The following is a 17,998-nucleotide window of genomic DNA, read 5'->3' on the forward strand; positions in this document are numbered from 1 at the left end:
TGCAAATGTGATTGACTACTGTAACTCTGAAATCCCTAATGCAGACAAATCATATGGCAAATACAATCCATTTTTACATGAAGCGTGTTGCCTCTTCTGAACTCCTCAAAGAATCCCTTCAAATGAGGAGCTGCTTCTCATTTAAATATAATACATAACATCCTTAGTTATCATTGGATTCTTCATCATCTGACCTGGTTTCTTAAAAAGAGTTGGTGACTTCAGGAAACTCTGAGCCCCTTGAGGATTAGACCCACCCATCTCTGAGGAGACGGAGGACTTTTTAATCGCTTAAGGATAGATGGAAGCTGAAATGCACTTGCACCGTTCTTCATAAAATGTTAACACTTCCCTCACATTTACTAAACTGAACAGTCTAAACATTTTCTGCTATTCTATTCCTGTACTTCAGTACCACTGATGAGAATACTTCATTTGTACATTTAAAAATGTCTGCATCTGCCAGTGATACAAACAATGTATTATTACACAGGACAACCAAAGAAAGATATAAAAAACTGAGGGACATCTGTGAGATCATTCCTGAAAATACAGATAACTTCAATATATAATGAGAATGGGCATATGTGCCATCCATCAATAATTCATTTTAGCATTACAAAGTACACAGTAGGCTCTTTGCATAATAAAGAGCAACAGAACAGGACTAGAACATGTAGTGATAAATAACTGAAATTCCTATAATATGTTTTACATTTGCCAACATTTTATATATATTATCTCTGCTGACAAATGGTATCAGTGGAATATCATGACTAGCCTTTACAGAATGTATCACAGGTATAATCTGGCTCACTGTAGCTTAACTGTTAGTTAAACTACTTTTTACTTTCTTTGCCAATATCAAGAGGACATCACAGTAGATTACATTTTACTGTACGAACCCTGATTACAGCGATAAGACCTGCATTTTAAAAAATAAGATAAAATAAAATAAGATAAAATAAAATAGAAACCTAATGGATTCATCAGACCATTTCAGTAGGCCAAGTTAAGGTGGTGGTTATTAAAATTACGTGGCTTTATTAAAAGACTCATAGTGCACATAAGGTATGATGTGATAATGTGCGCAAATGGAGCGCGGATTGCGAGGGGGTTGTGCTCCCAAGTATTATGTTCATAATCATTTGTCAAACCGTTTTATTGTCTAGATTTGGGTACATCCAGTTCTGGGAATCATTTGTGAAAGCAGTGGGAAAGCGATATAGCGAAAAACTATCGATTCTCACGGTTGCATTTGAAGATAAGATTGGCAGACTTAGTGGAAACCAAAAAGATATTAAATTAGGCTGTTCAGTTAACTAAAGAGTCAGGTCGTTATGTAACAACGCGAACGGCTCCTTCAAGCTCCAATCGTTCAGCGAATGACCTTGAGAATGGGACCCATCAAGAGGCAGTGCAAGATACTGAATGGTAAACGCAAGATTTCAAATCCATGAGTTTACCCCAGGAAGACCACAATAGCATTGGGTGAGAGAAAACTGCAAGATGTTATCCTACGGTTACAATATCGTCCCACGAAATCTCGAAAGGAAATTTTGATTATGAAAATATGCTGAAGTAAAGCACCACCCAATCAGTCGCTACATATGTAGTACTGTTAAGGCTGTGTACATAAAACAGTTCTTGAGGTTTTATTGAGAGCATTCCGACATGGTCTGCAGGAGACGACGCAGTCGCATTCGTCTATGGCACTGCACCTAACTTAAAACAACACTATCTCTCCGCTGGGGACCCTTAGACACCTGCTAAATTTAATAATAATGTTACATAAGCACCAAAAGAAAATAAAGCTAGGTGTCACAGGAGTAGAACAGGAGATACACGAATCTGCATGATGTGTGTCATATTGTAGTATGGGCTAAATATTCTAAATTCGAATCAAACCCAAAACAATATTATCATATCTGAATAAGCACATAGGTTGCCCAGTTCGAGTACATTCGAATACATTTCTACATAAAACATTAACGCATCGTCCAATGTCTCAAATTAGATACGGAAATCAGGCCATTCAATGCAGTGATATATGAACATTCGTAATTTCATTCATTCATCCGTCCATTCACTGTGTCATCCGCTCACGGCGCTACAAGAACTGATGTATCATATGAATTTACTCAGTTAAAAAACATACCATTCTATAATTTGCGGGAAAAGAATAAAACACAATTGAAAGCAATGACAGCCCCAGACAGAGGCAAATTTCTCTTACCTTACAATAATCTGAGTGACGCTAATGAAAATGTGTGGTGATGGAAGGCTAATTAAAATGGTCAGAATCTTTAAGGTTCGCGCGTGCCGGAACAGAAATTCCTGTTTCCCTCTCTCTTTACGCCCTTTTTGAAACCCAAACAATCTTTGAATGCAATTCCAGCTGACACGCAGCAGGGACCGATCCCACTCCCGTCTTAAGAGTCGGAGCTATGCGACGCTAGACACTCGGCGTCATACAGCGGGCATCACGAAATGACTATTGCAACAGTGTGTCAGAGAGCCGTGGTGTATTGTATGAGTTTGCGCAAATTTCACGTTTCCACCCCGTAGCTTAGGTCCCTGAGTCAATAAACATAAAGCACTGGCTACTGTTATGTTTTAGTATATAAGCATACAAGTATATAATGCGAATCAGGAGGTTATTACTGATCAATCAATCGCATGAGATAATAAAAGAATAAATAATTTCAGCATTCTCTTCATCACAGCAAAATCTGTCTTCCAGTATACACATTTTAAAAACAATTAAACCACGACGTAAATTGATTTAGGAATAGTTCAGAATGGTCTAACAGTGCTTGAAAATTCAATCAGCCAGTCGGTGCTGCAGCAGAGACTGATCACTCGAGAATTTAAAGCAGAATGAGCACACTACAGTTGTTTTGGTCATTATATCTAATAATTACAAATGATTATTATTTTTGCTGTACTGTAGTTGTAATTAAGTCTCTACACTCAAATTCTAAATGCATGTTTTCAAACTATGTCCCAACATGATATCAAAAGAGCATCTGCAGGATTCCCCCTTACAGACTACACCAGCTCAGAATATTGCTTATCAATCCATTCCTTTGAAGATCATGTTGTCAACAATTCTTGCATTGCCCCTGCACTGGCACAACTGCTTCATTTTATTACAGGATTGATAATTAGTTGTAAGCTGGATCTGATTCGCAGGAGATGAGCTAAACCAACAATGATATGTATGTGGGGACAAACTAGGGAGGGGAAGCAGTGGTACAGAAAAATCCCAGCAGTAGTTTTATTCAGAGATAATGACTCTCAGCCTACCAACAATCTTTTAACAAATTACCATTTTTTTCTTATAATAGTTTCATGATTTCACGTGTCCTTATACAGACAGACATTTAAGAAGTTCATTCATAATCAATGAATATTATAAATCGTCTGTAAATGTGACATGGTAAATTTCACGCATTCATTGTTCTGTTTTTAAAAACTGTTTGGTTTCAACACTGTCACACTTAATCTACAGTCATACTGACTGTTCAAAAGTATCACATCATGGCATGTTTGCAAAGTTAGACTAGTCAAGATTGTCCAAAGATTTCCACAATAAAATCAGGTCAGGCATTCAGCGCTGATGGAAGAAAAACACAATACAATCAGTCAGAGAGATTTTATACATAGGAAAACAATTAGAAATACAAAACATTAGGCATGAATACACATTTATATCCAAAGTAAGCTGATGCTAATGTAATTGTAATGATCAAATTCAAAAGGAAAACAGCATGACCTTTTATACATGTTGTTTGACATGACTGTCAAAAATGTGAAAAAGAAACACTGTTTTAGTGCCATGGTGGATATGTATAGATCTAATTGACACTGTCAAAGTATTAAATACATTACATTAACACTTTCACTACATTAAACACTTGAATGTATTTAACACTTTTTAGTGACCTAATTTATGAGTTTACAATATGTATTGCTTATTGTTCTTGATAGACATGCACCAATTCACTGATAGAAGAAGCACTATAATGGTAAAAACCTTGACCTTTTTCCTGTCACAAGGATTTTCATGTTCTTTCATGTTCTTGTTTTCATGTTCTTATGTGACTTGTTACCATTTCTGTCTAAAATGTCTTTAAATACACCTCTTAACACAAAATTGTGTACTGATTTGGGCAAAATAATATGAAAGTGATTATAAGGTTGAACAACTTTATAAAGTATTGACAACTTAAATGGTTAAGGAATCAGTAGATTTACATTGTTATTTTAGCTGGATACAGGACAGCAAAAACTCCTGTAGAGTTGATGACATCATTCAGATAACCTCAGGATTTGATTTGTTTAAGTTTGTCAGTATACAATAAGGAAGCAGAGATTTAGGGCCTGCCCTAGCTTCAGTCCAAAGTATTTCATAATCAAATCACTCTTCATAAGGAGCAAGGCGTCTCTGTCAATTTCCTGAAAGAAAGGGAAAAAATCAAATAACGGCAAAGAGAAAGCATTGGAGTATTTAACAGACAAAAGAGACTATGTGGCAATGAATTAAACAAATGCTGTATGCTGTGACTCTCAGGATTAGAATTATATCTATTAGGGTAAATAAAATATTGAAGAGTAATTGATTCATTTTATCTTTGCCCATGGGCTACATGCTTCCTAAACACTTTGATGAGGGGTCTAAAGGTGTGTGCATCCACATCATTGATGAACCAGACTATATCCTCCACAAATCATGTAGCTGGATCATTACACTGGGGAGGTTTCTGCTTGTGTGGTTCTTGGGGAAAATTCAAGAGGAGTTTTCCCCTTAGAGCAGGAGCTCAGGGCTGTGGGACTTCAGTTAGACGTGATCAAGTATAAGTGGATATGTGCATGTGCTGTAGGTTTGTGCTCAATTCAGAATTTTGGAACTGAAATTTTGAAACTCAGTTCACCACTTTGAATTTGAACCTACATGATTTAAAATTTGAATTCATGTCTAAATGACAGGAAGTGAATTTCATTTAGTGTAAATCAAACAAATTCTCTCAATCTAACAAATCACTTACTGCCAGATGGGCAGATGCCAGATGGGAGTCAGATCCAAAATTCTAATTGAAGCAGAGCCTTTACATTTAGTACAAATCCTAAATTAAGTGTCCATTCCTAATTTTTATAGTGTTACAAAGCCCAATATCATACTCTTGAGCTCTTGTAAACAATCTAACAAACTTATAATGGGCTCTTCATTTGAGGTCAGGGCTTTACTTGTACCTTCTCTGTTCCCCACTTGGAAATCACTTGGCCTAGAGGTCTTCCTATAGTTGCTGAATTGTTGGAGCACTCCTGCCAAGAACCAAACCCACAGGAGGTTTTTTGGAGGGTAGGATGACTGTATGCAACTGAGGGCTGTACTGCTTAGGTCCACAGAGTATAACTTTACATCTGAAGTTTTGACCAAGTAAGTTTTGGATGCAGATGATTCAGCTAAAGAAGAGGCCAAAGGGTCTCAGCTGGAGGATATTGCTACTCACAGTATTACCCAGTATTATGAGACTAATATGCACTGGTATGCACTCTCTTGTCCAATCAACTAAACGCTTTAAACACTGTAATTAATTTGATAATTTAGTAATTAATTTGGCCAAAGGAACAGACATTTGCAACTTTTAACGCATTTTGTGCATACCTGAAGGAGGTATGCTCTCAGAGTTGTAGGAAGGATCATTGTGTTGTATGACGGCCTAATCACTGAAGATGTTCTCACAGTCTGGGCTTTGACACAACGTCCTCAGAAAGCATAGTACATAGCCAATGCTGTTCACCACAGGCAAACTTAAAAGGTATTAGTTCCTAGAGAAAGTGTCTAAAACAGAGAAAGCAGCTGGAAAGCACTGTCAATACAACTTTAAACTGCCTGCTGGAGCTCGACTCAGGGCAAATTAGGCCTGAAATGAACTGAAAGCTGTTGTTCTCTTCCAGTCCAGATTAGGAGCAGTGTCTGCTTGCTTACCGATATATATACAGACTGCATTTGAAAAATAGGATAATCCAAAATATCAAAATGGCTGTAAAGAGCTGGATAAACTATACGCCAACCACCCCCTAATATGTATACCATATGGTTAGGGGCTTAGGCTGTTGTATTATATCATTTAAACCTTAAACAGGTCTTACACAAACCAAACTGTGCATCAAATTTGTCAGTGGCAAATTTACTCTGAGACTCTTTATAACATGGATGCTCAAGTCTAGCCCTTGAGGCTCAGAGTCCTGCTGCCTTTTGACATAGCCCCACGGTCAATGGTTGATTTACATCTGTGAAACAAATGTAGCTAAATATCCCTCGGCCAATCAGATACCTGTTGTAGGTAGTGCAAACAAAATCCAAGAAGGGTATATGGACTCTGAGGCTTAAGCTGTGTTCCCCTGGTTTATGTTGTCCTACAATGCTCCACATTAACTCCTAGAGTTATTGCAACACTGGGACATTTGGTCTGTATCATCCATTCCGTATTACATCAGATATTTACTTTTTAGAGCATCACAACAGGCAACCTTTGGGTAAATACACTCATATAGACACAATATAGAGAGAGTCCATAACTGCATCTTGACTGAACTGTCAGAAAGAGGAAGAGTGACATCAGAAGTCATTGAGACACATATGTTTAATAGTACCTTTTGGCACCTGAGAAATGGCGGAGTGAGGGACCAGGGCTGCACCTTGTGGAACAGACCTGATCTTAACCTGGGCTTGGGGGACTGCTTGGTGAAGAGACTTGGGTTTCAGCTGCTGATACACAGGCCTTTAGCACACATTTATCTGCTGTAAATATCTCAAAGCTTCAAGGTCTCAGTCACTCTGAAGACAGCTATCTATACAAATCCAATGATGAACTTTTGGAAGTATTTCTACACTGAGCAGGAAATTAGAAGAATGCCAAAATCTCAGTACTGATGCCAAGAAAGGGAAAAAAAAGAGCAGTCTATGTTCTCTAAAGGCCAGTCTTGAGTAATAATTAGAACAAGCTCTCCTGAGATGGTTAAGGTGATTTAATTCTGACTCATCTCCACCAGAGAGTGGAAAAACACCTTCTTCAGCGCTTAAGCCATGCAATTAAGACACTGAATTTCAGAAAATGACACAGTAATCACAAGTCAGGATGGTGCTAAACCATTTTTCATGGGGTTTCTCAAGCTGTAAATCAGTTTAGTCACATTCAGTACACTGTTCTAACAATGTCCCTGCTCGTGTATTAGACACAATGGCATGCAAATACTTTCATATGATTATGGTTAAAATGTACCGAGAGAAGGTTCTTACATAAGTTATATATATATTTACTCAGAAAATGTACTGAATTAAGATAGGTGTGAGATTATACAAGACCAAAAAACTGGAGTTACCTGTGAGACAAAAACATGTTTCTTTCCTATTTGTTGGGAGTCTTTAAGTTGGGTAATGGCTGAGGAAATGTATCTTAGTGGCTCTGTGGAGAGGAGGTCTCCCTCACTTAGGACCCCATACCTTCCCTGTCTAACCAGGCATGAGTGAGAGAGCTGTACTCTGTTGTTGCATGTCACTATTACTGATTGTCTCACATGATGATTCTGCAAAAACACTCATCAGATCTGAGGAAACCAGGGACACTCATGATATTGCTCTTTATGTGGAATATCCTAGTTCAGAGTTACATTATCTATCTATCTATCTACATATGTATATATGTTCTGGCAATCTACTAATTTACTTCTTTTTTCTAATGCAAAGGCATTAGGGATCTGCATGATGCATTTCTTTTACTTTAAAATGGTTGGAATTAAAACTTATTCAACCTATTCAAATGTAAATTTCACTGAGGTATCTACTGGTTTTTTTTTTTGTACTGTGAGCTCTTCAGACAAAAACCTGCAAACAAATTTTTAAAGAAGAGAAATACACAGGACATATAAAATACAGTCTTAAGAATACACTGCACAAGATAATATCAGAGTGCATACAGTACATAATCCTGAATGATGATCCAAAAATTCAATCACTACATGTACTTATCCTCTCAAATCCCCCAGTAGCTGTTCCTTTCTCACTGCCTCTACCGTCTCCCCTCTGGTGTTTATGAGCTGAGCTATACCAGTTGCCACAGGTTACGTTACCTGATCTCCCCTTTAAACCAGGTTAGTTCCCATGTTGTCCCTGAAGGACAGGGCAATGAAAGTAATTCTTCATTGGCTCTGGAAAACCATAACTCCCCTCTGGTTCTTTAGGACACATAAACTCTATCCTAGTGCATGGTTCACAAGCTGCAGACATCTCATTAGACTAATGCATTCAGCAGTGGGAGAGTGGGGAGGAAAACTCTCATTGCTGTGGTTACACACAGATGAATTACCCTTAACATTCACAGCTTTCAGCATCATACAGCCCCAAATACTGTGTTAAGCTGCCACAAGCAATGACTCTCACAGATAAAAGCTTAGTGCAGAACATCCCGTTAATAAACACAGTAAATAGGCTGCATTGATTTCCATAAAGGGTAAACTAGGTAAGCCCAGTATGACAGAAAAAAATTATGTGCGTCCTGTGACCTACCTTTTGTTCAAGAAGACATTTAAAGAAGGCACACGGTAAACGAAACCAAGACTATTCAGAAATGTCCTACACATCAAAAGACTCCCCAGTAATGCTGTATCTGTGCGTAGTGTATTTCTCTCCTGGATTTGTTTAACCAGCACTACAGAATCTCCCTACAAGGTGGACTCCACAGTAACACTGTGACACAGTGTGTGCTGGTCTAGGAACTAGGTCTAGGTCCTCTGTTGTCATAGTAACAGGCATATAAAACTAAGGCACTATCTATCACTCTTTGCTGGTTGCACTGACTTACAGTATTCATGTTCCCTCTGTGTGTGTGTGTGTGTGTGTGTGTGTGTGCATGCATGTGTGCATGCATGCGTGTGTGTGTGCGTGTGTGTGTGTGTGTGTGTGTATGACAGTCAGGAGGTGTTTAAGAGTGCTACATCTTAAATGAGTTCCAACCTTTTCTTTTACACTGAGGAGCTCTAGATTAAGTAATTAGTTGATGCAATCTAAAATAATTCTGATCATGACCTTAGGTTTTCTCTTCTACTCCAGATCTTTGTATTTCGAACTGTATATTATATCAGCAGGGGTGGTCAATGTTGAATTAAAAGTACTTCATTTTTGTATTTAAGTATTATACTGGAGAATTTGTACTCTGACTATAAACAAAATGAGCAACTGTCCTGTCTACCCGCTGCATCTATCTATGAAGAAATTATATTTTTTTCCTGCAGTACACTTCTGTTGACAGCTATCGTTACTTGTTTCATTTAATATAAACCATTGTTTATTCATCTTTGTCTTTTTAGGTGGTAATCTACTGGGGCGCGTGTGGAAATACCACTGCTTTTACTTTAAGCATCGCTGCAGTAGGATCTAACTGATGCGGATGTACACAAACTGGTGCAAGGTCGTGTGTACTCGTATGCCTAGTTCATAGGCCTGTTAGTGTAATCCTTGCACTGGCATACACGTTATCGCCAGTATAAGTGGAGCTAACGCTAGCCTGCTGCAAGTCAGTCTGCTAACCTATGTGTATGAATGGAGATTTTCAAAAGATAAAGTAGGTACAGTATGTCCACAATACATCGACATAATTAATGATTGTGGTTGCCCTTTAATACACTTTACATTTATTAGCCATTCCTTCTTCTCGTTAAAAAGCAGTGATAGACAATTGTTTGATTGACTTTAACGACAGTATTAAATTGTAAAATTTACACATGTTAATAGGTGTGTTTTATTAATTGCAGTAGGGATTGTCATCTTGTACGGCTGAAAACCTGAGTACATTAAAACCCCGAAATGATGAAGATTTGGACGCAAGTTGTTTTTAAGGGGTGGATCGTACTTTTACTGGAGTCTCTCTATCATGGTTCTATCTTTATTTAAAAATAAAGTACAAGAGATAAATACTCTTAATGCCCCTTCATATCAGATTAAATGTTGTACTGTTTCGATAAATTCACGTATAATTTATATTTACATTACACAGTAAAAACAAACCAAAGCTGTATACAGACACAGTCATATTTAAATTAGTGGGAAGGCTTGAGGTGCCTACCGTGTCTTACACTATATGCTGGTATCCTAAATATCAAAATCCAATTTTATCTGACGATGAGATCGGGAATGGTATTGTTGGCGTCAAAGAGCAAGGCAGAGTGAACGATTTCTCAACTCAAACGAAAAGACCACGGCATCACAAATAATGTAATGTGAATTCTGTCGGAATACTTGCGTTATGACTCGCACCTGCACGACCCATCATTGCATTGCACTGACCGCGTAGTTTTGAGGCTTCTGAACGTACCCAATGTTTGCATTGTTGTTCCTGCAGTGTCAATAAAGTTATGAGAGTTTGTATGAAGATGGCTACATGTAGAGCGCCCTTGGCTGCGCTCAGTTTTCGTTTTTTGATTAACGATACGTTTCTCTCGACAGCAAAATTATTTAATGTCACCAGTGTAGTCCGGCGAGGTGAGCTCTTCTTTAGATAACCTTTATTCGATAAAAAATACAAAAGATAGTATAACATACGAAGCTTCCTTGTCCGGCTAACCACTTAGCTTGAATGAACTTGCCCAGAATGGCTTTTAAGACGGTCAACTTGTGAGTGTTGTATTGGGAATCACACTTGTGTCGGTACACAGTTCATGTCAGACTGACTTGACCACCTATCTCGTTTGTCAAGGTTGAGTTTCATAAACAGTAGTCTTGCCGTAACCCTATGCGAATTGTGTTATTTATTGAAGTCCCTAATGAAGTGGTTCTGTAGCCGGTTTTGTGTAATGTGAGACATTGAGGTCACTGTATTCTAGATGAATGTTTTTACAAATACATATCACCCTTCATTTTCAGAATTGTCTACGGGTGTCCTCTCTCAGTCCCTTGAGGAACATGCCACAAGCACTCCCAATCCCACCTTCAGTGGACCCCTCGAACACTACGACAGTCTTGTTCAGAACGGCGTACTACGTGAGGATCAGCAGCAAAGATCTGTCCTTCAAAAGCTGGATCAAATGCAACATACCCTCAAGGGTTATACCAACCAACCTTCTTCCTTCTTGTCGAAGGTGAGACTGATTGTGGTGTTACATTTAGGGAGACCTTCCCAAGTTCAGCCTCTTGAGCTGGAGTCCTCCTGACATTTTCTGAGAGTATTTTCTCTCAAATCTCTTTGCTTGCTTTAGGTAATTGTGTGTAGAGTGTTTATTCTGGTAGATGTGATAACCCTGTAAGAGGTCAATAAACCATCAGTGTGTGAGCACTGCTTTTTCTTTTGAGATACTCAGGATAATTTGTCTTATAAGGTGTATTTTCTTATTGTTGCAGTTTTTTTCTAAGCCAAAACCACCTAAAGGTGTTTATATCTATGGTGATGTGGGTAAGTGCTAAAGCATTTTGTTAATCACAACTTATGTGTTGTATTAATGGACAAAATATTAACTATAATATTTTTAATACCTAAATGAGTATTGAAGGAACTGACTTGAAAAAAATATGTTCCATCTATTCTGCAGGCACCGGTAAAACTATGGTAATGGATATGTTTTATGAACACGTTGAAACTGCAAAGAAAAAGAGGGTCCATTTTCATGGATTCATGATAGACGTGCACAAACGTGAGTCTCAACTTCCAAAAAAAGTTCTGTAAAGAACTTGCATCATAAGCTCAAAGAGAACTTTATCGAATCACCTTTTGCAAAACGTTTTTCCTTCACAATATACTAAGAGTACAAAATGTGCTATGTGATTGTGTAACAGAGTTCTTGGTAGTTGAATAAGAAATGCATTTTCTCTCTGAAAAATGTCTTAAATGAAATGTTCTTATCTCTTACGTGGTTTTTTTTTTTTTTCAACTTCAGGGATCCATAGGTTGAAGCAGAGCTTGCCCAAGCGTAAGGCTGGGAAAATGGCAAAGTCCTACGACCCTATTGCGCCTGTGGCTGAGGAGATCAGTGAGGAAGCCTGTCTTTTGTGCTTTGATGAATTTCAGGTGAAAAAATTTGTGCTACAAAATTATATTACTCTCACAACAAAAAGTGCAGTAATGTTTTCATTGTCTGGCTCATCTTTGCTATGAGAAATCACAGGCAGATTGACCAGTAAATTATATTAAACTTGTTAACATCCTGTATTTTTTGAAGGTATATAATAATGTTACTCATTTCATTTTCATCCTTGTACAAAATCAAAATTTAGAGTATTTATTTATATTTGTGTTGATTTGTCTTGATGTAAATTAAGTCATGATATTCCTCACTTTCATCTTTAACTTTTCTGATTTCAAATCCATTGACTGTATTTCAGTTTTTGCATTTAACCAGCTGAAGATCTCGCTACCTTTTTAAAATTCTTTCCCACGCAGGTGACCGACATTGCAGATGCCATGATTCTAAAGCAGCTGTTTGAGAACCTCTTCCTGAACGGGGTTGTGGTTGTAGCCACATCCAACCGACCCCCCGAAGGTGAGTTACAGAAAATATTATCTAGTTAAGTTTTCTGCATTCCCCAGGCATAGACCACAGTTCCAGAAAATGTGTTATACACACCAGCAAATGTCTGCAACTCTTTTCAGCCTGTCGTTGAAAATACAGAGGTTTGTCTGACACATGTAAGACTAAACAATTAGATGTATAATTTCTGGGGTTCTATCTTAAAGGACAGGTACGATTTTTTTTGTCATCATTGATTCCTTACCTTAAAATAACTTAAGGGGAATTACATGCATTCCAGAAGATGTTTTACATCAGTTTCAAGATGGTCCATTAAACTGGAAGCAACAGAAGTAATAAGATTCAAAGTAGCCAGACCATTGCCTTACACTCCCGTTCTTTCCAGCTGATTGTTAACGTCTTGAAAATCATCTATCACAACAAGTATAAAAGTTCATACAGTTTCTACCCTTATATTAAAGTAATAAGGTAATGGTGAATATATAACAAAGATGCACATTTTCAAGACATATCAATAACATCTTGTTTGTACCAGCAAGTCCTAGACACATTTTGTGCTTTGAACAAAGTTTATATAAACTTTCTCAGTTTATCCTGATCACGAAGCAATTTGTATCATTGTGAACTGAGCATTTAAGACGTAACCCATATTTTACAGATTTGTACAAGAATGGATTACAGAGGGCAAACTTTGTGCCATTCATCGCTGTATTGAAGGTAAAGGGATGGATCAGTAGAAGACTGTTACAACACTCTAAAGTTAAGTTTGTGTCTGAAGTTAAAGTGACATCATAATGACACTGTAGTTCTCCATTACATAAACCTTAGTTTTCTCATTCTCTTCCGTTGTCTCCACAACGCTTATAGGTCCTTGGTCATCTATGCTAGTTAAGTCTGTAAAACAAGTGTTGTTTGTAATGCTTGTGGTATTTTTTGTTTGTTTTTTACAGGAGTATTGCCAGACACTACGCCTAGACTCCGGGATAGATTATCGCAGAAGAAATCGCCCGGCTGCCGGAAAACTTTTCTACCTGTGAGTGGAGAAGAGCGTTTTTCTTTACAGACATTTATACATCTACATTATCGATAGAATGCCTTGCCTATTTTTCTTCACATAATGCTGTATAGTCTCTGTACCACATGTTTTTTTGTTGTTGTTGTTGTTTTCAAAGGGTGAAAAGTGGTAATTTTTTAGACTATGCTCTCCAATCAGTGATTGGCCTTATCATATGATCCTATACTGGTCTGTGTTACATCATTAGAAATCTGTCTGTATTGACTCTTCTTTCCCACATTGAGGTAAAAAGTCTAAAGGGGTAAAACTAGTATTTGTATTGGTACTTTGTTTATTTCTGTACTACTTTCTTTCTCTTGTGGCTGTGAAATATTTTAATTCCATTATGCTACAGTTGACACATGAAGTAACTTATTTTTGCTGCAAAACACTCTTATAGTTTATTTTCTTTTATATTGTGATGTGCAGTTTCTATGGTACAAGACTCTTGTATGTAATGTAGGTGATATGATATGTAATCAGAATGAATGTCTGGAATTATGGTTCTGGAATAGTTCTGGAAATCAGATAGCTACATGTTAAGCAAGGGTTACAGTACATGAGTCCTCATTCAGATTGTGGTATTCCCTTTCTTTGTCTAGCACAAGTGAAGCAAATGTGGAGGAAACTTTGAACAAGCTGTTTGATGAAATGGCATTCAAACAGAATGACAGTAAAATTTTCTTTCATCTCTTTTTAATTGCTTTCTATTCTAGAGAACAGAACAGTGGTTGTTTGCAGTTCATTTTTGCAGTGCATAGTTTCAACAGAGCAAATGTTAGACTGAAATCTGAGTAAAGATAAACTTTTTTTTTTTTTTTAACTCAGTTAATGCTTGGAAAAAGCAATAGCAATATTGACAATGTTTCAGAATACTGAAGTTACACAGGAAACAAACACGTATTAATTCTGATACTATTCCCTGATATTCCAGTTGTGTTGTCTAGTGGGTATATCAATGGGTTTTGTTTTTTGCTTTAGTAACAAGGCAGAGGATTCTCAATGTGCACGGCAGGAAGCTGAAGCTGAACAAGGCTTGTGGGACCATAGCGGACTGCACTTTTGAGGAACTCTGTGACAGAGTATGTTATAGCCTCCTCTCGCTAAGTTGTGTCTCTTAAACTTGTAGAGAAGCCTCAGTTTTGCTTAACGGAGTATGTCTGAGTAACTTTACTCTATTGGTCTGTTTTATTATCAGCCTCTGGGAGCCAGTGATTACTTGGAGATGTCCAGAGTGTTTGACACTGTGTTTATCCGGAACATTCCCATACTCACTCTGAATAAGAAGACCCAAGCTAGGCGCTTCATCACACTCATTGACGCATTGTATGACCATAAGGTAAACCATAAACTGCACCGTCCTGTTAAGTCTGTTAAAGTCGATCGGCATGAAAGAGAAGTCTTCATGTTCTGTCCCATTTACTCACAGGTACGAGTTGTGATACTGGCAGAGGCTCCACTGGATAATCTTTTCACTCAGGAGGGCCACCATGAGGATGAGAGTCACATTCTTATTGATGATTTAGGATTAAAGAGGGTAAGACCTTGCCATTTAGGACCAGTGACCTAGAATTCCTCTGTTTACAGTGATGTGAAAAAGAAAACACACCTTCTTTCAGTGAAATGTTTTGATATATCAGGGCATAAATAAGTGTCATCTGGTCCTCACCAGCTTCTAAAATTAGACAAATCTAGCCTCAGATAACACACAACACATGGGAGAATTCACTACGTTTTTATTTACTCAGCAAAATGCCGAAGCCATGTAGGGGGGGAGGGATACTCCTTTAGTGTTTCCATGTGAATCAGGAAGGTATTTAGCAGCCAAGTGCTGCAAATTAAATGCGCTTGATTAGTTTATCATCAGGAAGTGTGATTACCTCTGTAAAAGCCAACCTTTTGGCACTTTGGTGTTGTGGAGCATTCAGGTTTGTGTTAACACCATGAGAAAAGACATCAGCAGTGATCTCAGAGGATCAATTGTTTCTGCTCAATCAGTCTGGGAAGATCAAGGTCTGCGAATGGCCAGGGCAAAGTCCAGACCTCGTCTGCATTGAGATGATTCGACGGAACTTTAAGTGAGCTGTGCATAAAAGAACGTTCTCTCAACATCAGTGAACTAATACAATATCGTAAGGAAGAATGGGCTACATTTCCTCAAAAACAATGTAATAGACTGATGGATTCACACAGAAAACAGTCAAGTCAGTGCTAACGATGGCGCCTCTACAAGCTACTGAATCGTGGGGTGTGCTTACTTATTCACACATGGCTTCTGCACATTAGCTTATATTCTGTTAAATAAGTAATGACATAGTGGAATCTGTTATGTGTCGTTTGTCACCTGAGGTGAGATGTACCTAATTTTAGGACCTAGTAAGGACCAGATGGTAGTTATGTCCGTATATATGAAACTGTAGAATTGAAAGAGGTTGTACTTTCTTTTCACATCACCGTATATTATGTTTCCACAACTTACAGTTAGCCTCTGACTTCTGGTTTTGAAATGAACACAAAACTGCAGTGCATGTCATAAGTCCAGGACACCCCATATATAGCTATTTTTGGTTCTTTGCCTTCCAGGAGCACAAAATCATTGCTTTTAGCTATATGGTGTATTTTTTGTATCGTGTAACAGTTTTGACTTTGTGATATTATTATGTTTGTGATTATTGCTCACACCATGAATTGTTGCTATGGAGACAGGGGTAGGTAAGCTAATTGTTAGACTACACTCATGCAGGGCTTTGTCCTGATCTTAATCTAACACCTGATTGTACCGATACAGGGGCTTATCAGGAGTAGCATGAGTAGCCAAGTCAAATTTTTTTTTATAATACGACTGGAGCAAAACCATGACTATCTTTCGGCCCTTTAAAAGGAGCGCTACCACTTTCAACACAGACTTGTAAAAGTTCCCTTGGAGAACAATGGAGTATATTCTGTCTGTTTTTATTGACTTCCACATGATTTCATGTCATTTTTTGTTTTCTTCTCGTCCGCACCAGGATGCTGCCAGCTCACTGTCGATCTTCACAGGAGAAGAGGAGATTTTCGCCTTCCAAAGGACAGTGTCCCGACTCACAGAGATGCAGACGGAGGAATACTGGATTGAAGGAGACAGGAGCTGCACGTAGCTCATCTTCACACGCTACATCTACAAGAGACAGCATCTCACTATCTATAAGACTGTACAAGACCTCAGTGTTCAGTGAGGCATCGGGATCACCTCCAGTTGCAATATTTAAAAACAGTATTTATGAACAATATTGTGATCCATACTTAATTGTATGCTCATGCACTTTATGAATTACTATCATGCACAAAGAAGCAGAACGCAAAGCCTCTCTGAGCTGATGGCTGTTAAGGTATTTGAGTTTTGGTGGAAGGTGGTCTGTCTGGTGTGACCGTGCCAAGGTGATTTAAATCCAAATGCCTCTATAAAAATGTATTTTAAAATCTTGAGGTGTATGTTTTTAAACTTTGTCTATCAATGACAGCAAATTTCTTCTTACAATATATTCAAAATGCAGGCAAATGCTCTATTTCAAAAAAAAATTATTAAATGGATTACTTTGATTTAATGTGCTGTTAACCAACTGTTACTTCTGTAACAGTCACATTCCCTTGTTATGCTTCTGCCTGGTTTTAATTTAAAGTGAATTTACCCTAAAGACTAATGGGAGGGACCAGAGTTGAACTGGTGCAGAAGCTGGTTGCTTGACTCTGGAGTAACTGTTCCATATTTTGCTGGACAGTGGTAAAACACTTCTATCTATTTTGTTTGTGGTATTGTTTAGCTGATTATAACTAATAGTGTATTTTCTGAAGTGTCTGTTTTGTTTGATCAAAATGCGGTGCCTAGATCACTTGAGCAGCTGGACCACTGTGAATTGGGCACAGGTTTTTAACTTTCATTATACCACCCTGAAGGTTTTGGAAAGGAAGACGTGTGAAATAAAAGCGGTATTGCTATTTACATTCTCAGTTGACACTAGGGTATTTTGTAAGTAATAAATAGAAATCCCTGTAAACTTCTTAAAAACACCAGTAGTTCACCCTAAGGTTCTAACACAAGCAGATCCCCTTGAATTTGGCCCTCACATATTTCCCTATCTGCTAATTGTCCCAAATGCTTGGTTTCACAGATGCCTCTAAAACAGGGTGTTCTTGTTATGCTTTGTTGAAGTATGTCCCAAGCGGTGAGAAGGGGTCACTTTAAAAGGCAATCCCACCAGTGGAATCCAGGGGGCAGGTCTTGGCATTTTTTCCTGTGACTGCAGAGCTCATCATATCGGCGCATGAGCGAGTGCTGGCTGCATCGGATCGCCTAGGATGCGCGGTGCAAATCGAGCCACAAGACGAAGGGCTAATGGAGGGAGATATGAGTTGCAATAATTCAAATTCATTTTGGGCCCG

At 38.1% G+C, this 17,998-nt stretch overlaps 1 protein-coding gene across 1 annotated transcript; it reads left to right on the forward strand.

Moving 5' to 3' along the window:
- Window positions 1-10,437: 10,437 nt before the first annotated feature.
- On the forward strand, window positions 10,438-17,540 carry afg1la (AFG1 like ATPase a). The gene is made up of 13 exons (XM_030782797.1): window positions 10,438-10,546; window positions 10,928-11,142; window positions 11,402-11,453; window positions 11,590-11,691; window positions 11,935-12,065; window positions 12,438-12,537; window positions 13,184-13,242; window positions 13,476-13,558; window positions 14,182-14,252; window positions 14,561-14,661; window positions 14,778-14,918; window positions 15,009-15,116; window positions 16,588-17,540. The coding sequence occupies exons 1-13, from the start codon at window positions 10,438-10,440 to the stop codon at window positions 16,714-16,716; spliced, it is 1,401 nt and encodes a 466-aa protein (XP_030638657.1). The 3' UTR covers window positions 16,717-17,540.
- The last annotated feature ends 458 nt before the right edge of the window (window positions 17,541-17,998 follow it).

This window comes from Chanos chanos, chromosome 1 (assembly GCF_902362185.1).
Source record: "Chanos chanos chromosome 1, fChaCha1.1, whole genome shotgun sequence".
Classification (NCBI taxonomy): domain Eukaryota; kingdom Metazoa; phylum Chordata; class Actinopteri; order Gonorynchiformes; family Chanidae; genus Chanos; species Chanos chanos.